General features: G+C 42.9%; 1 protein-coding gene and 1 pseudogene across 1 annotated transcript; both read left to right on the top strand.

Annotated features, from left to right (window-relative positions):
* Nucleotides 1-835: 835 nt before the first annotated feature.
* On the top strand, nt 836-2,667 carry LOC118368815 (uncharacterized). Its single transcript, XM_035753242.1, has 6 exons — nt 836-911; nt 1,061-1,426; nt 1,587-1,937; nt 2,025-2,156; nt 2,259-2,308; nt 2,433-2,667. The coding sequence occupies exons 1-6, from the start codon at nt 869-871 to the stop codon at nt 2,556-2,558; spliced, it is 1,068 nt and encodes a 355-aa protein (XP_035609135.1). The 5' UTR covers nt 836-868; the 3' UTR covers nt 2,559-2,667.
* A 2,817-nt stretch (nt 2,668-5,484) lies between these two features.
* Nucleotides 5,485-26,200, top strand: LOC118369160 (uncharacterized; annotated as a pseudogene).
* The last annotated feature ends 1,705 nt before the right edge of the window (nt 26,201-27,905 follow it).

Genomic DNA, 27,905 nt, shown 5'->3' with positions numbered 1-27,905 from the left:
CTTTGTCTCTCTGCTCCTTTCACTCTCTCCCTCTCTCTTTCTCACTAAGTGTCTCTCTATGTCTCTCTCTCACTCTCTCTCTCCCTCTGTTTCTCTATTTCTGTGGCTTTCAGCCAGATTTCTCAGAACTCTTAGTTCTCTCATACTGTAGGTCATACTACTTCCAATTCAAATTGACAATTTTTGCAACAATAAACCATATATTTTGACGAGGCAGTTTATCTATACCAAGTCAACTGAAATCTGTGAGCTATGTATTATGTAATTTTATGTAGAGAGCCGTACAGTATTCTCAATCAAACACAATCCCTGATTTTAAGTGTGATGTTAGGCCACTAGAACCATTATCCTACTCAATAACAATATAATGGGAGTGCATTCTATCCATCTATTCTACTGAGTGTAAATCCTGAATGAGAGATCACTAAAAGAAGACTACTGTACTGTATTTGCTATGCTTGTTATGTGTTTTTCGTAGATGTTTTTGGTGAGGTGAAGTGACTGTGTGGTGATAGAAGCCCTAGTGGATGACAGTGTCATAGAGGCATGCGCCAAAAAGGTCACACATTTGAGTCTCTTAGACAACAGCAGCTGCAGTGATAAAGAATAAGGGAAACCATACTTTAATAAACATTTGTGCTCAATTTGTACAAATCTAAACTATGAGATTCTACCATTAAGACAATTATGTGACTCTGAACTGTACAAGATACATGTAAAGACAACAATTGTGCTTGAATGAGTCGTCAACAAATATGATGCGGTCCAGTTCGACCAATCACCTGTAACTTCATTGTTGAAGTGTTGTCTACATGGGTGGACTCTTTCCACACAAGAACCAAGTTGTGAAGAGCTGACAACTTTAAAGATGATCGCACTGTGTCTGATATTTCCACTTCTTGTAGAGATGGGTAAGTCAATATTTTACATTTCTCTACTTATGTGATGTCCACACTTGATTTGGAGACACAAGGTATACCATTATCGCTTTAAAGACATTTTGACAATCCAAAGTTGTATTTAAGGTATATAACAGCTAATATATTTTTATGTTCTCTAGTTCATGGAGTAGCTGGGACTGAATCCTCATCCATCAGTCAGGAGATTGGTCTCATGTCAGGCAACGTTGGAGACGCAGTGGTTTTGGTCTGCTTCAACAAAGGCGAGGTGGGAGTAATGTTCTCCTGGTACAAGCAAACTTTTGGAAATATTCCTCAGCTCATCTCAACCATCTATAAGTGGAACAAGAATGCAACATTTTACCATGAGTTTAAGAATAACCCTCGCTTCTCAGTGGAAGGTGGCCAAGGGAAAAATAATCTAATGATCGCAGACGTGGAACTCTCTGATTCAGGCACATACTACTGTGGAAGTGCTTATGGATACAAGGTGGAGTTTGGACAAGGATTCATTCTCATCGTAAAAGGTAAAGAGAAAGTCATTATCATTATTTTTTTTTTTGTAAATCTGAATTTACACATATGATGTATTATCTTAATCAAACCAAATCTTGATATTTTGATTTACAACATTTGCTACAGTGATAATCCAGAGATATTACATTCGTTTATTGGCTGTCTTGTCAGATTCAGGTTCCAAAAAAATGCCTGTTATACATCAGCCTGTGTCTGAGTCTGTCCAGCCAGGAGACTCTGTGACTCTGAACTGTACAATCCACATTGAGACCAGTGCAGGAGAACACAGTGTCTATTGGTTCAGACATGGCTCAGGAGAATCCCATCCAGGAATCATTTATACCCATGGAGAAAGGAGTGATCAGTGTGAAAAGAGCCTTGAAGGTGTGTCTCCTACACAGAGCTGTGTCTACAACCTCCCCAAGAGGAACCTCAGCCTCTCTGATGCTGGGACTTACTACTGTGCTGTGGCCTCATGTGGGGAGATACTGTTTGGGAATGGTACCAAGCTGGATATTGAGGGTAGGTTAAACAGCTTTCATTGTTGTTCATATCTCCTATACATATGGTTGCTATTCTGAGTTTCTTCTATTTTTTCTAAAATTTCAGCAGGCGGGAGTGTAGACCCTCTTCTCTTTGTATACTGCCTGGCCGTAGCATTGGCCTTTGCGTTTATCTTGATCATTCTCCTTGCCTGCATGATTTACAAGATGAAGAAGACAACATGTCTGCAGTGCAGTGGTAAGTGATTAAAAGTTGCTTTTCGTTGATGTCACCATCTCTATATGTAGAAAAACTGGAAGACGTGGCAGTATCTATAGTGTTTTGTGTATTTTTTCTCAGAACTGGTCTCTCAGACAAGAGGTCCTTCAGTTTCCCGGTCAGATGCAAGTGTAAGCAGAAAAACTTTTATGTTGCATGTCTTGTACAAATACAAACTTTCACACTTGGCTTGCAAAACTAAATTGTGCAAAAAGTAATACATTTAATGTCAAAAAAATATTTTGTTCTTCACAGAGCCAAGATGCAGACAGTCTCCATTACGTTTCTCTGCCTCTGAGCAACAAGAAGAACAGGTCTAGAAGACAGAGAGGAAACATGGAGGAAGAGACAGTGGTCATGTACTCTGGAATTAGACAGTAGACACTCTTTAACTAGCTCTAGCTTCGTTAGCTATTTCTTTGAATGGATATGCTGAAGAAATGTGATGAAAACAGTTGTTAAATATTTTTTTAATGTAATTAAAAGTATAAATCATTTCATGTTTAACTTCTCTGTCAAACTTTTGTTACGGTTGATTTGCATTTGTCAAGAAAAAGAAAGCATTTCCAGCAGTTAAACCTAATTAATTTGAACAAGTTGAACTCAATGAATTTTGTTCACACACCTCTGTGGTCATAGTGGAGGGTGTTACAGTGACCTTACACTTTTGGAAATGTACCTGTAACACAGGAAGACTGACCTGCAGCAACACACTGCACTCTACTTTTCCTCTCAGGGCCACCGTACTATTCCCTTTAGTGCAACAATGGTCTTAGTGCTTACAGTGTAAAGGTCAATGTCTTCACATTTATGTGTAGTCAGGTAGTCCCTTGCACCATGTTACAGTAAATAACGTAGGCCCCTTTAAACATAATTACTCATAGTGAAAGTGGCATAACAGCCACCACCACAGAAGGAGGACAGGCCAGTTAGTGTAGGTTTTCTTCCTTGTTTTCTCTTTAAGACATAGGCCTACAGATTGCATGTCACACACCCCCTTACATACACAGCATCATATGTACAGGTTTTCTGTGGTCTGCTATGAAGAATACACAAGGCTGTAGCTATCTACACTTTGTTAAGGCCTGTTGGCCTTCTGCACAGGACCCTCTATGTCTTTCTCTCTCTGTCTCTCTCTATGTGGTTTCAGCAGGATGTCTCCGCGGTGTCAGTCAGGTGTTGCTGTTGTGTTGTTGTGTCTCTGTTGCTGTTGTGTCCCTTACTTTGGGTGGACAAGCCCTCTGTTGGCCAGCTGCAGTACATAGTATTGTAGACAGTGTGAGCATAGTTTTGCCTAACAAAGGATAAATCCACAGTAGTGACATTTAAAAAATCAACAAAAAAACTGAACATCGACATATTCAAACTTGCTATGTGAATCAAGCTGTAGAACAACATGAAAGGATAGTGTTTGTTCTATTCATGGTCTACTAGGCGGCCTATCGAGTGTTCAGCTAATCAAATTTGACCATCAAAATCAGACGTTACCTGAAATCAACCAATGAACGCAAACACAAGTTTCCATTCTTTTCTGTAGAGAGACTGTATTTTACACAGGTCAGTCTCGTCCAGTGAAGGAGCAACCAAAATGATTAAACTCCTCACCTTTCTTTGATCTGGAAAGCATGTCAGTAACATCTAGCTCAATTGACTAATGTTATACATGTTCTTTATACATTTAAAGTGCTTACTACAGGCATTTGGTAAATGTAATAAAATGCAGAAAATATAGTGGTTTTTTCATGTGCATCTCAAACACCAGTTATTGGCGGAGGGGTGTCGTGGGGGGAGAGCATCAGACAAGGGACCAGGAAACACTGGCCTGAAAAAGGAAGACATGAAACGAAGGTGAGATACGGTAGTCACTGGGAAGCTGTAACCTATATGTCACCTTGTTGAACTTCCGGAGATCCTTGAACGGCCCCACAAACCAGGGGCTCTGCATCTTGCAGGGCATGTGGAGTGGGAAGGTCCTGGTGGAAACCCAGACGCAATCACCAGGATGGAACATGGGCACCTTACTGCGGTGGCGATCCGCCTGCTCCTTCTGGCGACGACGGCAAGCTGGACCATCACATGAGCATCACTCCAAACATCCTCCGCACCGGAACCAGATGTCCACCACTGGAGCATTGGTCTGCCTCGGAGTCCACGGAGCCAGGGCCGGTTGATAACACAGGACACATTGGAAGTGACTAAGCCCAGGGAAGGAATCTAGCCCACTCCCCCTTTTGGCATGATATTGAAAATCTGTCTACAACCACCAGAATGGTGGTGAAACCATCAGAGGAGGGGAGATAACAAAGTAACAACGTCAATGGACAGATGAGACCAGGGACGCTGAGGCACGTGAAGGGGAAGGAGCTTCCCTGCTGGAGTGTGCCGGGGGGACTTAGTTTGAGCACACACAGAACAGGAGTTGATGTAACAAATAACATCCTGTGCCAAGTTGGACCACCAATACTTATCGGAGATAGATTGAATAGTACGGGTGATCCCAGGATATCCAGCGATGACAGCTGTGTGTGCCCAAGTCAACAGCCACTCCCTTATCCCGTATCGTATATGCGCAAAGGAGGACAATTAGTGGGTGTGGGTTCCCGCTCCAGAGCCTGGCGAAAATCTACATCTATGTCCCAGACCACAGGGAATACGATGCGAGATGGAACGGGAAAGCAGGTCCTCTGGCATTCGGCTGACCAGTCCGTGATTTTCATCCTCGACCATGAGATGGTGGGGTTATGGCGTTGGATCCATGGGAGGCTGAGGATGATCTTGTGATCTGGTGCACTCTTGATGAGGAAGGGAGTATTCTGCTGATGAATGGACTCCAAGGTGAGGGTGGGTGGTGTGGCGATGTGATCCTAGTGGTCGAGTTTCAAGGGATTGGACCCGAAATGGAGAAGAGAATGTGTATGAGGTGATATTAGAGAGGTGGCAAAGGTCTGGTCAATAAAGCTCCCCGTGGCACCGGAATCCGCTAGCGCTGTAGAAACGATTCCTGAGGGACAGCCAGCTAGTGTGATCGACTCTAAAAAAGGGTCTAGCATAAAATTACGAGGTTGGGGTAATCACACCTCCATCTTGTGGAGGACGTACCAGACACTGCTGAAGCTGGATCCTTCCTTGACCACAATAGGGACAGAGCCCCAGCTGTTTCCGTCTACGTCGTTCAGCCACGGGGAAGTGTGTGACCACTACCTCCATGGGCTCAGACTCTGATACAGAATGGTCACCGAGCGAGGGAGAAAAGCGATGAGGGTACTGATGCTCTCGAAGTAGGTTATCCAGACGGATGGCCATCACGATGGGTGTGTCCAAGGAGAGGTTGTCATCGCGACATGCCAGTTCCGTCTGGACCTCCTCGCGCATTCCTCTTTTGAATAGCATACGAACCGCTGGCTCATTCCATCAGCTGGATGCTGCTACAGTCCGGAAGGTGAGCGGGTACTCAGCAGCGGTCTGGTCATCCTGCCCCAGTTGGATTAGGCGCTCACCCCCCTCTCTGCACTCCCTCCGGTGGATGAGCGAAGATACCTCTGAATAGAGCCATGAACCCCTCATATGAATCCATCTCCTCCTCTCCTCTCTCCCAGGCGGCCGTAGCCCACTCCAACACTCTCCCAGTCAGCAGAGACTGGGAGAGTGGACCTCTCAGTGGTGGGACAAAATAGAGGGAGCACTGGAGTAGGAAGCCACGGCACTGAGATGGGGTTCCATCATATTAATCCGGGAAGGACAGACGGTCATTATTGACCTGGGTGGACTGCTGATTGGACTGGTGTGCTGTCTCACTGGGTCAACTGGTGGCAGAGCATCGTCTGCTAGATGAAGGCAACGCTTCTCGGGAAGACTGCGAAGAACCTCTTCCATAGTCTTCCCCAGTTTCACCAGCTGGTTGTGGTGTTGAATAAGTAGGTATCCCTGTTCTTCAACCATTTGGGAGATGTCCTGATTACCTGATGCTTCCATTTGTTGAGGCCGTATTCTGTAATGTATACGCTGGGAGTCGGAAAACAAGTGCAGCTGGTGAGTTTAATAATAAATGGAACATAGAACAATATAACAAACACAAGTAGCGTATAGACATGAAACACAGTCAAAACCTTTATTTTATTTAACCTTTATTTAACTATGCAAGTCAGTTTAAGAACTGCCTGGGGACAGGAACTAGGGGACTGACAGATATAGGGGAGGTAATCAGTGAAGTGATGGAGTCCAGGTGTGCATAATGTTGAATGCCAGGACTGGTGGTTACTAAACCAGCGACGTCGAACAACGGAGGTGAGGAGCGGAAGTAGACATGAAAAAGCAAAGGTATTTATTTAGGCCATACTCAGGCATCTTTATGTTCCAGTGATGAACAGTATTTTTCTCTTCTCATGCCACTAACACCCGCTCAAACACACAGCAACCTATTTACAGGTACTCTGATGTTATTTCTTAATAAATAAGAACTTAAGACATGGTAGTATGCCTTTTAATTTGTAAAAAAAAAAAGAGGTTTCAAATGTTTAAAACATTTTGTCTTTTTTTTTAGCGGGGACCCCTTCTCAGCAAAGCCAGTATGGGAAGCTTCATGCCAACACGTCAGACCAACAGGTTAGCAGGATGAGACAGGGAAATAGTATTAAAGCAATATACTACAGCATTAGATTTCACCCATACTGAGACCTTGTTTTATCCACATAGCTAAACGGTGATTATGATGCCTTGAAGATCAGTGACAAGAAGAGGAACAAGCCCAGGAGACGGAGGAGAGAGCAGCGAGAGGAAGAAACCATCTACTCTGGTGTAAGTAATCAAGACAGGATGTGACATATGAGGGTCATTGAATCAGCATTATTCTATGTTAAGCCCCACCCCCCCTCTGAACTCCCTTTGATCCTGACAGAGCCAGTGTGAACTGACTATTACATACATTTTTCATTTATTGTAGGATGCTATTGCAGGGTCCTAGCTTCACCTAATATTAATGTAAAAACTCTCAGGTGCAGAGCATAAATGTCCAGCAAGTGTGAAAGCTGATACTAGGATGGTTTAAGAAGTCTCACATCTTTAGCAATAGCGGCTGAGGTTGACTGTCAGCATACATTTATTTTTGTAGAATTGTACAACAAAATGTATAAAATGATTTTGCAAATGTCTGAATTCTTCCTTTTGATGATACTAGTTGTAACATGGAACTCTGTAACATGCCTGTATGATTGTGTGATATTTCAGTAAATATGTTTTTTTTTCTTAGTTTAATGACTTCTTACTTCTTATCACTTATTTGCACCAGGTATCAAAGGATCACATCTTTATTTTGTCAAAAATGTGCCAACCTCACCAGAGTTCAATTCCTCCTGAAAGCTTTGAATTACCTTCTACAGACATGAAGTAAGAAATACAATGTAAACCCCCTGTGGACGTCAGAGGATATATGTACCAGTAGTCTCAGCCACCGACCCAAATGATGAAAAAATACAAACCAGTAACTCTGACTTTGCATCATTGAAGGGCTGCTCTAGATTGTAGTTTTTATCAGATGTTTTACGCCTGTTCAGACAGCCAATAACAAGGAGGTAATCCAACCAGACCTTGTGATAGTTACACAACTGGGACAAAGTGTATCTCTCACTTCCTTTTGTCGATCTCAATTGTTCAGAGTCTCTTGGTACAAGCAAACTGTTGGACAGAAGCCTCTTCTCATGGCATCATCATATTATGGTAATGAAAAAAGTTTTTATTTCAACAAGTTTACAGAGGACTTTACTGAGACTAAACATTTGAATGTGAACAGAGGATTTGGGTCTGCAACCTCCCTAAGAGGCACTTCAGCCTCTCTGATGCTGGGACTTACTACTGTGCTATGGCCTCATGTGGGGAAATACTATTTGGGAACGGGACCAAGCTGGAAATGGACTAGTGATATTTCTGACATTTCTAAAATGTTTCTAACATTGTACGCCTGGTGGAGCAAAATGTCCTGAATCTCCTCTATCACTACCTATATTTCCACAGATGTTTGTAAGGAGGATCCTGTTCTCATGGTGTACTGGCTGGGTGTAGCGTTGGCTCTTTGTGTCATCATCATCATTGTCCTGGCTTGTGTTATGTATAATATGACCAAGAAAACCTCTCTGCTGTCCAGAGGTGAGCGGTATCATTGCCCACAGTATAGGAATAAACTGTTGGTGCAGTATAAAGTGCATTTGGAAAGTTTTCACACCCCTTGACTTTTTCAACATTTTGTTATGTTACATCCTTATTCTAAAAATCCCATAATGACAACATATACAGTGGGGAGAACAAGTATTTGATACACTGCCGATTTAGCAGGTTTTCCTACTTCCTACTTAACAGTAGAGTTGGCAGTACACTAAATGCAAAGGTATAAATGATTTAAAACATAAATACCTTACTTACATAAGTATTCAGACCCTTTGCTATTTGACTCGAAATTGAGATCAGGTGCATCCTCTTTCCATTGATCATCCTTGAGATGTTTGTTCAATTTGATTGGAGTCCATCTGCGTTAAAGGTATTGTCCGCAGCGTTCCGGGACAGAATTGGAGAAGGGTACAAAAACATTTCTGCAGCATTGAAGGTCCCAAAGAACACCGTGGCCTCCATCATTCTTAAATGGAATAAGTTTGGAACCACCAAGAACCATCGTTCCTAGAGCTCGCCACCTGGCCAAACTGAGCAATCGGGGGAGAAGGGCGGTGACCAAGAACCCAATGGTAACTCTGACAGAGCTCCAGAGTTTCTCTGTGGAGATGGGAGAAGCCTCCAGAAGGACAAACATCTCTGCAGCACTCCACAAATCAGGCCTTTATGGTAGAGTGGCCAGATGGAAGTCACACTTTAGTAAAAGGCACATGAATGCCCGCCTGGAGTTTGCCAAAAACCACCTAAAGACTCTCAGACCATGAGATACAAGATTCTGTGCTCTTATGAAACCAAGATTGAACTCCTTTGCCTGAATGTCAAGTGTCACATCTGGAGGAAACCTGGCACCATCCCTATGGTGAATCATGGTGGTAGCACCATCATGGGTATGTTCCTTTTACTAAGGGATGGGGATGGTTTTCAGCGGCAGGGACAGGGAAACTTGTCAGGATCGAGGGAAAGATGAACGGAGCAAAGTACAGAGAGATCCTTGATGAGAACCTGCTCCAGAACGCTCAGGAACTCAGACTTGGGCGAAGATTCAACTTCCAACAGGGCAACGACCCTAAGCACATATCCGAGACAACGCAGGAGTGGCTTCAGGGCAAGTCTCGGAATGTCCTTGAGTGGCCCAGCCAGAACCCAGACTTAAATCTGATCGAAAACCTCTGGAGAGACATGAAAATATCTGGGCAGCAATGCACCCCATCTAACCTGACAGATTTTGAGAGGACTTGCAGAGAAGAGTGGGAGAAACTCCCCAAATACAGGTGTGGCAAGCTTGTAGTGTCATACCCAAGAAGACTCGAGGTTGTAATCATAGCCAAAGATGCTTCAAAGTACTGAGTAAAGGGTCTGAAAATGTATGTAAACGTGACATTCCAGATTTTGTACGTTGCTTTTTTGTTACACAACGTGTTTTTATCATTATAATTGTGTTACAATTTCTTGTATTCTGTCAAACTCCTTTCTACGTTACTGTTGTGCATTTTAGATCAAATAAAACTTTAAATCGGTGAAATGTAGATTTTCTCTTATATTCTTCGAGTTAAACTGGTAGGTTTGCAGGGACATTGCATCCTGATGACATGATGTTTATAATAGCATGCGTAGAGTACATTCTACTGAATAACACTTTCAGTTGTCTCAAAACTCTATTTTCAAGGCTGTATCCTACATCACATCTCTGTGGTGTTCTGACGGCCCTAAATAGATTGAACACTCAGTTTAACTAATCTCAAACTCCCAGCAATGACCATCAGTCCTCATCATCCAGTCTTCATACACCTCAGTGCATCAAAACCACAAACATCCATGTCACTAAGATCACAACTCACTCTCTTCATGAGAAAAGCCTGTACTAATAAAAAGTCTTCTTAGCTAAATAGATTTTGAAGAGAGCTGATATTGTTGAAAATATAATCAAAATATGACAATGTACATTGTAACTGAGACGTTTTCACAAACAATACAAAATGTGAAAATGCATACGTGCAGATCGAAGTACTGCACTTAATTTATTTTTCAATAGGATGCAGCAGTGTACATGGAAATCACTATTACCGCCTTAACAGTAGAGTTGGCAGTACACTAAATTCATTATTCTGCGCGCTGGTACACTCAGACAAGAGTGCTCTGAAATCGGTGTAGATAGCCGGAGCTTACGAAAGCACCCGAATGTCCATTGAGAACTCACAATGACTATACCATTTAGCTAAACTAAGAATGACGGGAATAATCAAGTCAATAAACGTTGCGTAGTTAGATTTTGTTAATATACTGGCAAGTTTGATGTATAACCACTAACGTTAGATAGCTAGCTAACATCCTGGTACATACTGCTGTAATGATATGCTATGTGGTCCGTAAGGACGGCGTAGCTAACAAATTGTCAGCCAACATAACGTGTAAGATAACTTATTTGAAAGGTAAGTACTTTATTACATTGAGCAGCAAGCTACCCCTTGGTCGTTAGGGAAAATCTGGTCTGTTATAGGAGGGGGTTAGTCTGTTGTTCAGCTATTAGCCCCACTCCCCAACTTGCAACAAATTATTACTCCCATCTCGTTCATCTCCCTCTTCCAAGTGTCATTTTTCTGCCCCTGAGTGGCTCGCTCGTGGAGGTGCTGTCAGGATATGGCAGCATCTTCGGTTGTGCGTCAAGAATTCTGCATGTTTGTATGAAGGTGTGGTTGTTCACAGGCAAATTGTTAAATGTAATGGAGGTACATTTATGTATTTTTGTCGAGAGCAAAACTTTTTTATTTTCTATCAAAAGTAATTGTTCTGAAAGCAACTTTTTTCTGACAAAAAGGAGGTCATAGCAGACACCTTCGAAGAAGGACTGTGTGATGATGCCATCTCAGGTAAGCAGCACTGGGCATTCTTCTGTTCAACTTTTACATAGCTAGTAGTTTGCTCCTATGATTCAGTGTCGGTTTATAACATTCTACTATATTACATACCATAGAATGATAAATCACTCAATTATTATTCTCAAGCTAACCAAAAGCATTTAGCTACGAACACCTGTTCTTGCCATTTTCAGTTTAATTAATCTAGCTTTCTTTCATGGCAACTCATAAGCAGGCCATGTCCTATTTGTTTCATAGTCGATATACAGTTGAAGTCGGAAGTTTACATACACTTAGGTTGGAGTTATTAAAACTTGTTTTTCAACCACTCCACTAATTTCTTGTTAGCAAGCTATAGTTTTGGCAAGTCGGTTATCTACTTTGTGGATGAAATGAACAAAGCAGTTCAGGAAATAGAAAGTATTTTTTTTTAATTAAAAAACACAAGAAAATGACATAACAGTAACGAGGCTATATTCATGGGGTACAGGTACCGAGTCAATGTGCAGGGGTACAGGTTAGTCAAGGTCATTTATAAAGTCACTATGCTCATTGAATTTTTTCTCTAGTGATTGCACGTTGGCCAATAGAATGTATGGTAGAGGCGGGTTGCCCACTCGCTGATAAATTCACACAAGGCACCCTGATCTGCTCCCCCTGTATTTCCTTATTTTCTTCATGTGAATGATGGGGATTTGGGCCTTGTCCGGGAGCAACACTATATCCTAAGTGTCAGACTCATTAAATAAAAAATCTATGTCCAGTTCGAGGTGAGTAATCGCTGTTCTGATATCCAGAAGCTCTTTTCGGGCATAAGAGAAGGTGGCAGCAACATTTTGTACAAAATAAGTTACAAACAATTTAAAATAACACAATTGGTTAGGAGCCCGTAAAACAGCAGCCATCCCCTCTGGCGCCATTCACTTGATTTGATTTGATTCACAGGGACCTTCATATACACTGCTCCTCCCTATTGAAAGATACACGAATTGCAATCCTGCAAGGTGCACTTATACGGTCACGTTTTGTCAATAGTTTGTGGAAACTGCTCAGTCACAATGTGTACATTGTCATATCTGAAATCAGTCTCAACAATATAAATTCTGCTCAAAGTATATTCACCTAACATGTTTATTTTTACTTCAAGACTATTCTCATGAAGAGAGTGAGTTGTGCTCTTAGTGACATGGTTGTTTGTGGTTTAGATGCACTGAGGTGTGTGTAGAGAGCACGTGGTGAGGACTGAAGGTCATTGCTGGGGCTTAGAGATGAATTTAGCAGAGTGGAAAATCTATTTAGGGCCGTCAGAACACCACAGAGATGTTTTCAGGATACAGTTAAAAAACACCATTCAATAGATGCATATTCACAGTGCGTTATGCAACCAAAAATAGCTTTGTTACATTGAGCATAAGCCCAATATGGTTCTTGCATTTTAAATTGGTGGGTGAAATTTAAAGACAGAGAAAAATATGAATGCAAACCAAACAATGCATCTGTATGATTTTTTTATTTGATCTAAATTGCACAACAGTATCAATGTTAAAAGGAGCTTGACAGAATACAAGTAATTGTAACACCCAATGAAAAGCCGTAGTAATACATATAGTGTAGAAAACACAATCCTAATGCAAGTTATTAAAGAGCAAAAGTTGACATTTCAGTCCATGTTTTGGTGTCTCACCCCAGAGTACACAGTGTCTCTCTCCATGGCGCTCCCCTGTCTTCCGGCGTTTACTTACTTGTGGACAACGTTCAGAGCGGCGTATAGGGCTGCTCATTCTTTAACATTCATTTCATAAAGCTTCCAATGAACAGTTCTTGTGCTGACAACTTCCAGAGGCAGTTTGGAACTCGGAGTGAGTATTGCAACCGAGGACAGACGATTTTTACACGCTTTATGCATCAGCACCTGGCGATCCCGTTCTGTGAGCTTCTGTGGCCTACCACTTCGCGGTGGAGCATTGTTGCTCCTAGACATTTCCACTTCACAACAGCACTTACAGTTGACCAGGGGCATCTCTAACAGGAGAGAAATTTGACTAACTGACTTGTTGGTTAGGTGGTATCCAATGACGGTGCCACGTTGGAAGTCACTTAGCTCTTCAATATGGCTCAGTGATTGAATTAGCCAAATCCATTAATTTGAAGGGCTGTCCACATACTTTTGTATATATGTACAAGAGTGAATATGAGTAGTGTAAACACCTACCCAATGAAACAAGTGCACGTCATTCCTCCATTCCTAGTATATCATTCACGGAAACATTCACTAAGTGTAGCACCTGAGTGTGCATGGATACCCCAGCCACTCAGCTAATGTGACACACTGTATCTAGTCTGTTTTACTCTGTGGTTAGTGTGGTTCTGAAAGGAAGCAATCTATCAGAAGGAGGATCCTCCTTTTTCAAGTTTCATTCTGGAAGAGGAACCTGCAGTTGACTTTGTGCTTCACAAGACATGCCTGTTTGAGAATGTACTGAAAGTTCTCCCATGACATCATCACAAAATGGCCCCTCCCCCCATGGACCACAAGTGAGAATAGATGGTGCTGTACCACACATGAGGTGCTTAACTCGGATGGTTAAAAAAGGGTTATTTAGTAGTTGTTTGTGGTTTATAACTGATTTTGGATAATTAAATATATATTACGATTAGTTTAATAAATAACTGTTTTATGTTGGATGTAAGCTGTCAGGGGAAACATGAACAACAAGTAAAGATGGTGAGAACAACAGTGACACCACATAGACATCCTGCTGAAAACCACATAGAGACATAGAGACACAGAGAGCAGGTAGGAGGGTCCTGTGTGCACAAAGCCAGCAGGCCCACCTGACCAAAGAGTAGATATGGCCTCATCTGGGGCTTACAGAAGACTGCAGAGTACCTGGGAACTTGTTCACTGTGTGGGGGTGGGGGTGATTGAAATGCTATCAACACAACTAAAAGAGGACAACACATTACAGAGGAGAGATGACTTGAATAAATTGGTTGACTCCCTGGCAGTCAATACACACTACACATCAACAAGAGTCATTGTCATCGTCATATAGAGATCACTTTGTTGCCCATTACATTTTGAGTGATTGTGTTGCTCCTTGTGGTAACTAAGCTACACTTTATAGTAACTTAGTTGATGTTAGTAGTAATGATTCAGTGATGATGACTACCTAGACTGTTTGATACAAGTGACTATGATTCTGAAATGGATTTATAACATGATACAGATGTGTAATATGTATGTAATAAATGTATATATTACCTTGTTATAGATCCTTAACAGCCACACAGTGTCTTTGTTGTGCCTTTGTTGACAGATATTATGACTACACACATCAACTATCACAGGATAGTATGTTTTCAACGATTCTTCATAAAATTTGTGAACAATTTGAACAATTTCTAAAAGTTGCTGCCAACTCTACTGGTTAAGCAGTCACAGGGACTTCTGTAAATACTGCTGCCCCCTATTGAAAGATAAATCAATTGCAATCCTGAAATTTGGAATTATACGTTAAGATTTTGTCAATCGTTTCTCAAAACGGCCAAATCACAATGTGTACATCATATTTAAAACCAGTCTCTCAACAATGCACTGTTCAAATTATAGTATTTGTATTTTCAGTTCAGGCTTTTCTCATGAAGAGAGTGAGTTGTACACTTGGTGACATTGTGTGTGGTTTAGAGCCGCAGATGTGTGTGTAGAGAGCACATGGTGTGGACTGAAAGTCATTGCTGGGGGTTAGAGATGAGTTTAGCTGAGTGTTAAATCTGTTTAGGGTATTCAGAACACCACAGAGATGTTTTTAGGATACAGCTAAAACAAGAGTTTGAGACAAACTAAAACACCAGTCAATAGATGCATATTCACAGTGCATTATGCAACCTAAGATAGCTTTGTTACATTGAGCATCAGCCTAATATGGTTCTTGCAAACTGAATCTGTGGATGAAATTTAAGGACAGCGAAAAATATCAAATCAAACAATATCTCTATATGAAAGCATTTGAATGCTTTATTTGAATTATAATGCACAACAGTATCAATTTTAAAAGGAGATTGACAGAAAGTAATTGTAACACACAATGAAAAAGCCATGGTTATACATATAGTGTAGAAAAGATAATCAATGAAAGTTATTGAAGAGCAAAGGTCTACATTTCTGTCCATATTTTGTCATCTCACCCGGAGTAAACAGTGTCTTTCTCCATGGTGCTCCTCTGTCTCCCGGCGTTTACTTTCTTGTGGATGACGTTCAGAGCAGCGTCATGGAGTTTTCAGCATCTTCATCCTGAGAGGAATAACAAACACTGAAATGCTTACTTACAAGGAATGTAACCAACAATGCAGTTTAAATAATAATTAAAAAAAGACCTATAAGAACAGTAACAACTTAATAAAGAGCAGCAGTAAAATAACTAACGAGGCAATATACAAGGGGTACCGACCAGCACAGAGTCAACGGTTAGTCGAGGTAATTGAGGTAATATGTACCTGTAGGTCGAGTTATTAAAGTGACTATGTATTGATAATAACAGAGAGTATCATTGTCTGGGTAGCCATTTGATTAGATGTTCAGGAGACTTATGGCTTGGGCGTAGAAACAGTTTAGAAACCTCATGGATCTTGACTTGGAGCTCCGGTACCAGTTGACATACGATAGCAGAGAGAGCAGTCTATGACTAGGGTGGCTGGAGTCTTTGACCATTTTTAGGGCCTTCCTCTGACACCGCCTGGTATAGAGGTCCTTGATTGCAGGAAGCTTGGCAGTTGCCATACCAGGCAGTGCCATACCAGGCAGTGATGCAACCAGTCAAGATGCTCTCGATGGTGCAGCTGTAGAACATTTTGAAGATCTGAGGACCAATGTCAAATCTTTTCAATCTCCTGAGGGGGACTGGTAATGTCGTACCCTCTCCAGGACTGTCTTGGTGTGCTTGGACAATGTTAGTTTGTTGGTGATGTGGACATCAAGGAACTTGAAGCTCTCAACCTACTCCACTACAGCCCCGTCGATGAGAATGGGGGCATGCTCGGTTCTCCTTTTCCTGTAGTCCACAATCATCTCCTTTGTCTTGATCACATTGATGGAAATGTTGTTTTCCTGGCACCACATGGCCAGGACTCTGACCTCCTACCTATAGGCTGTCTCGTCGTTGTCGGTAATCAAGCTTACCACTGTGTCATCGGCAAACTTAATGATGGTGTTGGAGTAGTGCCTGGCCGTGCGGTCATGAGTTAACAGGGAGTACAGGAGGGGACTGACAAGGCACTTATGTTGAGGATCAGCATGGCGGATGTGTTGTTACATAACCTTAACACCTGCGGGCGGTCCGTCAGGAAGTCCAGGATCCTGTTGTAGAGGGAGGTGTTTAGTCCCAGGGTCCTTAGCTTAGTGATGAGCTTTGACGGCACTATGGTGTTGAACGCTGAGCTGTAGTCAATGAATAGCATTCTCACATTGGGGTTCCTTTAGTCCAGGAGGGAAAGTGCAGTGTGGAGTTTAATAGAGATTGCATCATCTGCGGATCTGTTAGGGTGATATGCAAATTGGAGTGGGTCTAGAGCAGGGCTGCTCAGCCATCTTCCTGGAGATCTGCTGTCCTGTAGGTTTTCAGTACAACCCTAATTTAGCATATCTGATTCAGCTAGCTAAGGTCTTGTTGAGCAGCTAATAAGTAGAATCAGGTGTGTTAAAATAGGGTTGGACGGAAAACCCACAGGACTGTAGATCTCCAGGAAGAGGGTTGGGCAGCCCTGGTTTTTGGTTTCTGGGATACTGGTGTTGATGTTAGCCATGACGAGCCTTTCAAAGCACTTCATGGCAACAGACGTGGGCACTACGGGTCGGTAGTAATTTAGGCAGGTTACCTTAGTGTTCTTGGGCACAGGGACTTTGGTGGTCTGCTTGAAATATGTTGGTACTACAGACTCAGACAGGGAGAGGTTGAAAATGTCAATGAAGACACTTGCCAGTTGAACCGTGCATGCTTGGAGTACATTTCCTGGTAATCTGTCTGGCCCTGCTGCCTTGTCAATGTTGACCTGTTTAAAAGTCTTGCTCACTTAGTCTGCGGAGAACATAATCACACAGTCATCCGGATCATCTGATGCTCTCATGCATGGTTCAGTGTTACTTGACTCGAAGTGAGCATAGAAGTAATATGGTAGGCTCATGTCACTGGGCCACTCTCGGCTGTGCTTCCCTTTGTAGTCTGTAATAGTTTGCGAGCCTGTGTAGTATGATTCGATCTTAGTCCTGAGCTGACGCTTTGTTTGTTTGATGGTTCATCGGAGGGCATAGCAGGATTTCTTATGAGCTTCCTGTCAGGGATCAAGGTTAGACCCAGATGCAGACATGTCGAATGGACAATGGTTTGATATTCCAACAGGGGCAGGCAATAGACAGGTCAAGGCAGGCATGGATCAGTAAACCAGAGTTGGTGGCAAAGGTACAGGTCGGCAGGCAGACTCAGGGTCAGGGGCAGACAGAGTGGTCAGGCAGGTATGCTCAGAGTCAGGAGAAGCAAGGGTCAAAACCAGGAGGATGAGAAAAGAGAGATAGGAGCTGATACAAAAAACGCTGGCTGACTTGACAAAGAAGATGAACTGGCAACAGACAAACAGAGAACACAGGTATAAATACACAGGGGATAAGGGGGAAGATGGGCGACACCTGGAGGGGGTGGAGACAAGCACACAGACAGGTGAAACAGATCAGGGTGTGACAGTACCCTAGGGGCACCACCTGGCGCCCTACCTGTATGAATACCTGGTTGACCGTGGTGTCGGTGTTGAGAATCCACGATAAGGCCTGGGTTCAGGATGTCCCTGGCGGGGACCCATCACCTCTCGTCCAGGCCATAACGCTCCCAGTCAAGCAGGTACTGGAACCTCTGCCCCGAGGTCGAAACTTCAGGAGATGTCTCACCGTGCAGGCCGGTTGACTGTCGATGATACGAGGAAGAGGAGAGGAGTGGGTCTGGAAAAAGGAGGAAAAGGGCCTGAGACACAGGTTTGACTCTGGACACATGAAAAGTGGGATGTATACGAAGGGTACGTGGTAACAGAAGACGAACAGTGGTGTGTCTAATAATCTTGGAGATGGGAAATGGGCCGATGAACTAGGGGGAGAGTTTGCGGGATTCCACCCAGAGGGGCAGATCCCGGGTGGATAGCAATACCTTCTGCCCGAGACGATATCGCGCAGCCCGTGTCCGATGGCGATCCGCTTGTCGTCAATAACTGGAGGTGGTCTTGAGGAGAGCCGACCGTGCTCTCCAGGTGTGACAACAGTGGCGGACAAGCATCTGGGCAGAAGGTACCCCGACATCTTCCTCCTGCTCGGGGAAGAGCAAGGGCTAAGACCCCAGGGAACTCTCAAATGGAGAAAGGCCTGTGGCAGAGCACGGAAGGTTGTTGCAGGCGTACTGGACCCACACCATGTGCTGGCTCCAGGAGGAGGGGTTGGCAAAGACACGGAAGCGCAGAGTAGTCTCAAGATCCTGGTTGGCTCGCTCAAACTGGTCATTGAGATGGGGGTGGAACCCAGAAGACAGGCTGGCCGACGAACCAATGAGGGCGCATAACGCTTTCCAGGACTAGGGCTATAGGGTTATCTTTAGGGTTAGGACTAGGGTTAGCTTTATGGTTAGGACTAGGTTTAGCTTTAGGGTTAGGACTAGGGCTATAGGGTTAGCTTTATGGTTAGGACTAGGGCTATAGGGTTAGGGCTAGGGCTATAGGGCTATCTTTAGGGTTAGGACTAGGGTTAGCTTTAGGGTTAGGACTAGGGCTATAGGGTTAGCTTTAGGGTTAGGACTAGGGCTATAGGGTTAGGGCTAGGGCTATAGGGCTATCTTTAGGGTTAGGACTAGGGCTATAGGGTTATCTTTATCATTAGCACTAGGGCTATAGGGTTACCTTTAGGGTTAGGACTAGGGCTATAGGACTAGGGTTATGGCTTGGGCTAGATTTAGGCTAGGGGTAGGGCTAGGGTTATGGATCGGGCTGGGGTTAGCGCATAATTAGTTGAACATCTATAAACCACTTCTCCAAATAAAGCATCACCAGCAGCAGTAACCCTGAGAATGGCCTTGTGGTCACCTATGAAGTCAACCGAACCCAAACGCTTCCCCAAACATGTCAAATGCTATGGGCTTTTTTACTGTAAGACACCGATGTCTATTTTGATACACGCATTCCACATAAAACCTCTGTAGGTGTGTATATTCTGCTTTCTGTAAATTGACATTGTGGTCCAAAACCAACAACAGCTCCCCCTGCCAATGAAATGCCCTTTGACCCTGTCTGATCTCAGAGTGAATTAAGAGATATTCTCTGATTCACAGCTAGACGAGGGAGATCAGATCTACACACATAATGGTGAGAACCAGCTCTACTTTATACCAGCTCTACTGGTCTATGTATTGAGTAAGTAGGCTACTGTTAAACCTAACATAGAAAATAAGATTGACTGCATCATCCATCCTATAATCTAATGTGAGGACAGAGTATATGCCAACAGAATGGTAAGCACAGTATCTTAGCTAATTTGCTAAATATAAATTTAATTTAGCAAATTTATCAGCAGTAGAAACAAGACCAACAGAAAAAGCTGAGGGATTGGGCTGGATAATTGTAAACACTCTCAAATTAATCGACATAACTACGGCTAACTTCTAGGGACTGACGATCAAAATGATATCAAAATGATAGTTTTAACCATGTTTTGAGCCTGTAAAGTGTTTGTTTACACTTTCTTTGTTTACAAATGTTGGAGTAAAACAAACGTATATTTTCGGTGGAGTACGACAGTTGAAGAATCAATGGGTACATATCATGAATTTATAAGTCCGAAAATGGATGTAGCGACTGCTGATTCCCCCTTTAATGTATATTATCAGGTTTGGTCTCTCTCTCTCTTCACTCCACTCTCTCTTTCTCTCGCTCTCTCTTTCTCTCGCTCTCTCTTTCTCTCTCTCGCTCTCTCTCTTCACACCACTCTCTCTCACTCTCAATTCAATTAAATTCAAGGGCATTACTGACATGGGAAACATATGTTAACGTTGCCAAAGCAAGTGAAGAAGGTAATAAACAAAAGTGAAATAAACAATAAAAATGAACAGTAAATATTACACTCACAGAGGTTCTCTCTCTCTCTCTATCTCTCTCTCTCTCTCTCTCTCTCTCTCTTCACTCTCTCACTCAGTCTCTTCCTCTTGCTCTCTACTCAGTCTCTCTCTCTCACACTCAGTCTCTCTCTCTCTCACTCAGTCTCTCGCTCTCTCTCACTCACTCTCTCACTCAGTCTCTTGCTCTCTCTCTCTGCACATGTTAACCACACACTCTCTTCTCACCAATCAGGCCCTACATCTCTTTCCATCCATACTGCCAGACTATAAATACCTGACCAAAACCAAAACCGAACTACCCCAGGCTCTAGACTAGATGTGTGCACAACGTGGGTGGAGTACAAATAAAGACAAAGACTTATCTACTGTTGTTATCATCATACAGTTGAGTTTAATTGAATGCATGATATACAATGATACTGTATGTTGGACACCTGGGGTTTGGGACACCTGCACACCGCCATCTGCTTTTTAGTACAATAACCATACTTTAGTGGGCTATGTTCAAAAGAATGTGTTGTATGCAACATCTTGAACACTTTGAGCACTTGTAGGACTGCTTCAGTCATAGTGCATCCCTGATGTATTTGCATGCAGAGTGAATTCATCCATAAACAATAGACCTACTGCTCTAATGTTGAGTGTACAGAGGCAGGTGTCAACTCTCTCTGCAGACTCTCATCTGATGCATTCACTGCAGATGCAACATCCTCGGCCTGTAGTCAGTGTCACCTCGCTGGCGTGAACACGGATGGAAAAAACACACCTCATACAAAGATCTCTGTGGTCGAACGTTTCCACTCAACAACTAAACACACTGACATCATGCCGTCGCACATTTGGCTTGAACTTTTTTTTAGTTAGGTACTTTTGAGTTCTCACCTCCTCTGTTACTGTGACATTAAGGGTTTGTTATGGTTTGCTACCAATGCAGTTTGATTTGCATGCAGATACTTTCTCACTGTGTTTCTAAGGCCTGTGATAAGCCTTGTTTCTTTTTCAATGTCACTATTTCTGCTGGACAGAGTGATTCTGAGATGGTTGATGACCAACCCTCAGGTCCAACACTTTCAGACCATAGTTTTCACACTTTTCAGGGACGTAAGGCCATGCAGTCTGTTTCCTTATAGATAACAAAACAGTTATCAACCAAATGACATGTGTGCTTCTGAAATGGCACCCTATGGTCCCACTATATAGGGAACAAGGTGCCATTTTGGATGCAACCAAGGTCTCCGTCCTCACCCTCTGCACCAAACCCTCTGTCTGAATCATACACACATTACATTTATATGCAGACCACAACCTGTTGTTGTCATGATATTCATCTGACAATGTTAACAAAATACTTTAAACTCTTCAATGTAACTTAAAATGTAATCTAAAATATAAAATCCCCAAAAGTAATAATTTATCATGAGACGGACATAAAGAATAAGTAGTAATGCTGCATACTCAAATTGCACCTTTCTGGTAAATTTTTTTTACAAATTGCTTAGTCACTTCTGAGGACAAAGCTCAAGTACACAGTACAAATGTGAAAATGCATTTTCTATTCAACAAAACTGCATGAGTGAGGCTTGAAAACACTTTTTAAATATAGTAAAATTAAATGATAAAACCCCTAACTACAGATTTAAACCTCCTTATAACTGTAAAATGCATATTTGTATGTTTAGTGAACTTTTTAGGAACTTGTCTTTCATCTCGTACTAATCTTGTCCATCTATGACAAACAGAAAGTGTTTTTTGTTTAAAATCTATTAATTATTTTAGATGAACGACCATAAATCGATCTCTTAATGTGCTATAGTGATGAAACCACTCTCTCCTGCTGCGCTGTGATGTAGGGTTCAGCCACGAGTTGATTGACAGTCGGATGAGCGAATTAAATGGTGGGAGGGACATCCCATCTTTAAGTCGTTTCAGATTACACATCCTATGTCACACAAAAATATACTACTGTGTCCGTGGGAACCAGCGCTATTGTTCAATGCAAGAAATGTTGATCTACGGTGTCCACAGATCAATTTTTAAGCAAAAATGTTGGTCGGAACCGGGAACAGACTAAATATCACAATTACATAAGTATTCGAACCCTTTACTCAGTACTTTGTTCAATCACCTTTGGCAGTGATTACAGCAACAAGTCTTCTTGGGTGTGACACTACAAGCTTGACACACAAGGTTTTGGGGAGTTTCTCCCATTCTTCTTTGCAGATCCTCTCAAGCTCTATCAGGTTCAATAGGGAGTGTTGCTGCGAGGCTATTTTCAGGTCTCTCGAGAGGTGTTCGATCGGGTTCAAATCCGGGCTCCGGTTGGGACACTCAAGGAGATTCGGAGACTTGTGCCGAAGCCACTCCTTCGTTTTCTTGGCCGTGTACTTAAGGTCGTTGTTCTGTTAGAAGGTGAACCTTCAACCAAGTCTGCGGTCCTGAGCACCCTGGAGCAGGTTTTCATCAAGGATCTCCCTGTACTTTGCACTGTTTGTCTTTGCCTCGATCTTGACTAGTCTCCCAGTCCCTGAAGCTGAAAAACATCCTCAAAGCATGATGCTGCCACCACCATGCTTCACAGTAGGGATGGTGACATGTTTCCTCCAGATATAACGCTTGACATTCAGGCCAAATATTTAAATCTGGCTTTCATCAGACCAGAGAATCTTGTTTTTCATGGTCTGAGAGTCTTTTGGTGCCTTTTGGCAAACTCCAAGGGAGCTGTCATGTGCCTTTTACTGAGGAGTGGCTTCCGTCAGGAATGTATATCCCCCCCCAAGCAGACACTGAAAGAACTGGAAACCACATATCCTAAGGCTGCATTTATTGTAGCTGGGGATTTTAACAAGGCTAATTTGAAAACAAGGCTCCCTAAGTTTTATCAGCATATTGAATGCGCGCCCCAGGCTGGCAAAATTCTGGATCATTGTTACTCTAACTTCCACAATGAATACAAAGCCCTCCCTCGCCTTCCTTTTGGCAAATCTTACCACGACTCCATTTTGTTGGTCCCAGCCTTTTGACAGAAACTAAAACAGGAAACGCCCGTGCTCAGGTCTGTTCAACGCTGGTCCGACCAATCTGATTCCAAGCTTCAAGATTGCTTCAATCACGTGGACTGGGATATGTTCTGGACAGCGTCGAACAACAACATTGATGTATACGCTGATTCGGTGAGCGAGTTTATTAGTAAGTGCATCAGTGATTTTGTAGAAATGGCAACTATTAAAACCTTCCCCAACCAGAAACCATGGATTGATGGCAGCAATAGCACAAAACTGAAAGTGGGAACCATTGCTTTTAATCAGGGCAAGGTGACCGGCAACATGACCAAATACAAAAAGTGTAGCTATTCCGTCCGCAAGGCAATCAAACAAGCTAAGCATCAGTATAGAGACAAAGTAGAGTCACAATTCAACGGCTCAGACACGAGAGGTATGTGGCAGGGTCTACAGTCAATCACGGACTACAAAAAGAAAACCAGCCCCGTCGTGGACCCCGATGTCTTGCTCCCAGACAAACAAGATAAACAACTTCTTTGCTCGCTTTGAGGACAATACAGTGCCACCGGCACAGCCCACTACCAAAGTCTGCAGCCTCTCCTTCACCGCAGCCAAAGCGAGTAAATCATTTTAACGTGTTAACCCTTGCAAGGTTGCCGGCTCAGACGGCATCCCTAGCAGCATCGTCAGAGCATGCGCAGACCAGCTGTGTTTACAGACATATTCAATCAATCGCTATCCCAGTCTGCTGTTCCCACATGCTTGAAGAGGGCCACCATTGTTCCTGTTCCCAAGAAAGTTAAGGTAACTGAGCTAAACGACCATTGCCCTGTAGCACTCACTTCTGTCATCATGATGTGTTTTGAGAGACTTGTCAAGGATCATATCACCACCTCCCTACCTGACATCCTAGACCCACTCCAATTTGCTTACCGCCCCAATAGGTCAACAGACGACGCAATTGCAATCACACTGCCATAAACCATCTGGACAGGAGGAATACCTATGTAAGATAGCTTTTCATCGACTACAGCTCAGCATTTAACACCACAGTAGCCTCCAAACTCGTCATTAAGTTCGAGACCCTGGGTCTCGACCCCGCCCTGTGCAACTAGGTCCAGGACTTTCTGACGGGACTCCCCCAGGTGGTGAGGGTAGGAAACTACATCTCCACTCCGCTGATCCTCAACACTGGGGCCCCACAAGGGTGCGTTCTCAGCCCTCTCCTGTACTCCCTGTTCACCCATGACTACATGGCCATGCACGCCTCCAACTCAATCATCAAGTTTGCAGACGATACTACAGTGGTAGGCTTGATTACCAACAACAACAAGATGGCCTACAAGGAGGAGGTGAGGGCCCTCAGAGTGTGGTGTCAGGAAAATAACCTCACACTCAACATCAACAAAACAAAGGAGCATGTCGTGGACTTCAGGCTACAGCAGAGGGAGCAGCCCCCTATCCACATCGACGGGACAGTACTGGAGATGGTGGAAAGTTTAAGTTCCTCAGCATACACATGACGGACAAACTGAAATGGCCCACCCACACAGACAGCGTGGTGAATAAGGCTTAACAGCGCCTCTTCAACCTCAGGAGGCTGAAGAAAGTCGACTTGTAACCAAAAACACACAAACTTTTACAGGTGCACAATCAAGAGCATCCTATCGGGCTGTATCGCCGCCTGGTACGGCTACTGCTCCGCCCACAACCGTAAGGCTCTCCAGAGGGTAGTGAGGTCTGCACAACACATCACCGGGGGCAAACTACCTGCCCTCCAGGACACCTACACCACCCGATGTCACAGGAAGGCCATAAAGATCATCAAGGACAACATTAGCACCTTCGTTATATTGAGTAATAGGTGCAGAGTCCAGAAACCAGCATCTTACTTAGCAGTCTGTGTCTGAGTCAGTCCAGCCAGGAGATTCTGTGACTCTGAACTGTACAATACACAATGAGACCTGTGCAGGAGAACACAGCGTGTATTGGGTTAGACATGGCTCAGGAGAATCCCATCCAGGAATCATTTACACCCATGGAGACAGGAGTGATCAGTGTGAGAAGAGCCCTGAGGCTGGGTCTCCTACACAGAGCTGTGTCTACAACCTCCCCAAGAGGAACCTCAGCCTCTCTGATGCTGGGACTTACTACTGTGCTGTGGCCTCATGTGGGGAGATACTGTTTGGAAACGGGACCAAACTGGAGATCAAAGGTAAGTTATAAATCTTTACAGTTTTTGTTTATATCTATTGTTTAATCTACTGTGTCCAACCGTGCACAGTTGTAGTTATTTATATCATGTAAGAAAATGTCCAATTATTTTCCCAGACACTGGCGGAGACCCTCTTCTCTTATTGTACTGCCTGAGCTGAGCATTGGGTGTCTCGTTTATCCTGATCATTTTCCTTGGTTACATTATGTACAAGATGAACAAGAGAAAGTGTCTGCAGTGTTGAGGTAAGAAACATCCAAATTCAATAAATGAATGATGTATGTAGCCGGTAAAGTCCTTCATAGAAGTTGTTCTTCTTGGTTTCACCGGATGTATCTGTAATGGAAGAAGGAGTTTATCTTTATCTTTTCTGTCTTTCTTTTCAGGACCCGTCTCTCAGACAGGAAGTCCAACAGTCTCTTCTTTAGATACAGGGGTAAGTAAAATTCATTATATTTTCTATTACTATGTAAAAATATATATATATTTAACAATAACGTGTAGTCATATTCTCCCTCCATTTTATAATTGTTCTTCACAGGCCCAAGATGCAGACAGTCTTCATTATGTAGCTCTGAATCTGAGCAACAAGAAGAACAGGTTTAGAAGACAGAGAAGCAACATGGAGGAAGAGGCGGTGTACTCTGGAATCAGACAGTAGAACTGGATGAATTAAAAAGTTGTCCTTTTAGACCAGATACAGTAGCTCTTTAACTTGCCCTAACTTCATTAGCTTTATATGAATGCTTCAGTAGAATGTGTTGTAATAAGTGGTCATAGTTTTTCAAATGTAATATAAAGTGCAAATAGAAAAATAAAGCATTTCCATCTGTTAAACCAAATTAATTTGAATAAGTTGAACTCAATGCATTCTGTTCACACACCTCTGTGGTCATAGTGGAGGATGTTACAGTGACTTTCCACCATTGGAGACTAACCTTTCATAGCCATTTAACACAGGAAGACTGACCTGCAGCAACACACTGCACTCTACTTTCCCTCTCAGGGCCACCGTACTGTTCATACCCCTGAGTGCACAAATGGTCTCTAAACACAGTGCTTACAATGTAAAGGTCAATGTCTTCTTATTTATATAATATATAATATATATAATAATATATGTGTAGTCAGGTAGTCCCTTGCATCACGTTACAGTATATAACGTAGGCCCCTTTAAGCATAATTACTCACAGTGAAAGTGGCACAACAGCCCCCACCACAGAAGGAGGAAAGGCCAGTTGTAGTTGTTTTCTCTTTAAGACATACAGTATGCCTACTGATTGCATGCCACACACCCCCTCACAAACACAGCAACATATATACATGTACTCTGCGGTCTGCTATCAACAAAACATGAGGCTGTACCTATCTACACTTTGGTAAGGCCTGTTGGCCTTTTGCACAGGATCCTCTCTGTCTCTGTCTCTAAATGTCTCTCTTCATGTGGTTTCAGCAGGATCTCAGTGGTGTCAGTCAGTTAGATGTATGACATACTCTTTTACTCTTCATGTTGCCCTTTTTGTCAACAATAGAACACAATTTTTACGAGGCATCTAGTAAACTATACATAGTAGACTGAAATCTGTGTAAAAACCCAACTATTTATTAAGTCATTTGACCTTGATATCTGAAGTCCGTAGTTAAACAAAACCATGGTTTGAAGAGTGATGCAAAGTATCAAAATCATCTGGGCCAAGAAGAAAGAGCTTCCTTCAAACTAAATAACGGGAGGGCTTTATTCCATCAATACATGAAAGAATTATCACACCCTGATCTGTTTCACCTGTCCTTGTGATTGTTTCCACACCCTGCAGGTATTTTATTATCCCTGGTGTATTTATCACTGTGTTTCCTGTCTCTCTGTGCCAGTTCATCTTGTATGTTCAAGTCAACCAGCGTATATTCCCTGTGCTCCTACTTTCTATTCTCTTCTTCTAGTCCTCCCAGTTTTGACCTTTTCCAGTTTTCTGGACTCCATTCCCGCCTGCCTGACCATTCTGCCTGCCCTGACCTCGAGCCTGCCTGCCATTCTTAACTTCTGGATCTCTGAACTGGTTTTGACCTTTTGCCTGTCCACGACCACTCTCTTGCCTACCCCTTTTGGATTGTTAATAAACATCTTGGACTTTAACCATCTGCATCCTGTGTCTGCATCTGGGTCTCGCCTTGTGCCCTTATAAGAATAAATAGTATATGAGATATTGTTGGTTAAGCAAAGACTATGTTTTCTGTTTCTCCTTATTATAAAGTAACTGTATGGAAGTCATAGAGTATGACAGTGTTATAACATGTGGCCAACCAGGTCCCAACTACTGTATGACTCCCATGGACCACAATGGAAGAAAAACAAAGTAAAGGGATTAATT

The sequence above is a fragment of the Oncorhynchus keta genome, chromosome 35 (assembly GCF_023373465.1).
Source record: "Oncorhynchus keta strain PuntledgeMale-10-30-2019 chromosome 35, Oket_V2, whole genome shotgun sequence".
Classification (NCBI taxonomy): Eukaryota; Metazoa; Chordata; class Actinopteri; order Salmoniformes; family Salmonidae; genus Oncorhynchus; species Oncorhynchus keta.
Note: the sequence above shows the minus strand (reverse complement) of the source record. Positions and strands in the feature narration are given on the sequence as shown.

Coding starts and splice junctions, on each gene's coding strand:
- LOC118368815 (XM_035753242.1), top strand. CDS start 869: ATGATCGCACTGTGTCTGATATTTCCACTTCTTGTAGAGATGG. Junction 1,938..2,024: donor TACCAAGCTGGATATTGAGG/GTAGGTTAAACA, acceptor CTAAAATTTCAG/CAGGCGGGAGTGTAGACCCT. Junction 2,309..2,432: donor TTTCCCGGTCAGATGCAAGT/GTAAGCAGAAAA, acceptor TGTTCTTCACAG/AGCCAAGATGCAGACAGTCT.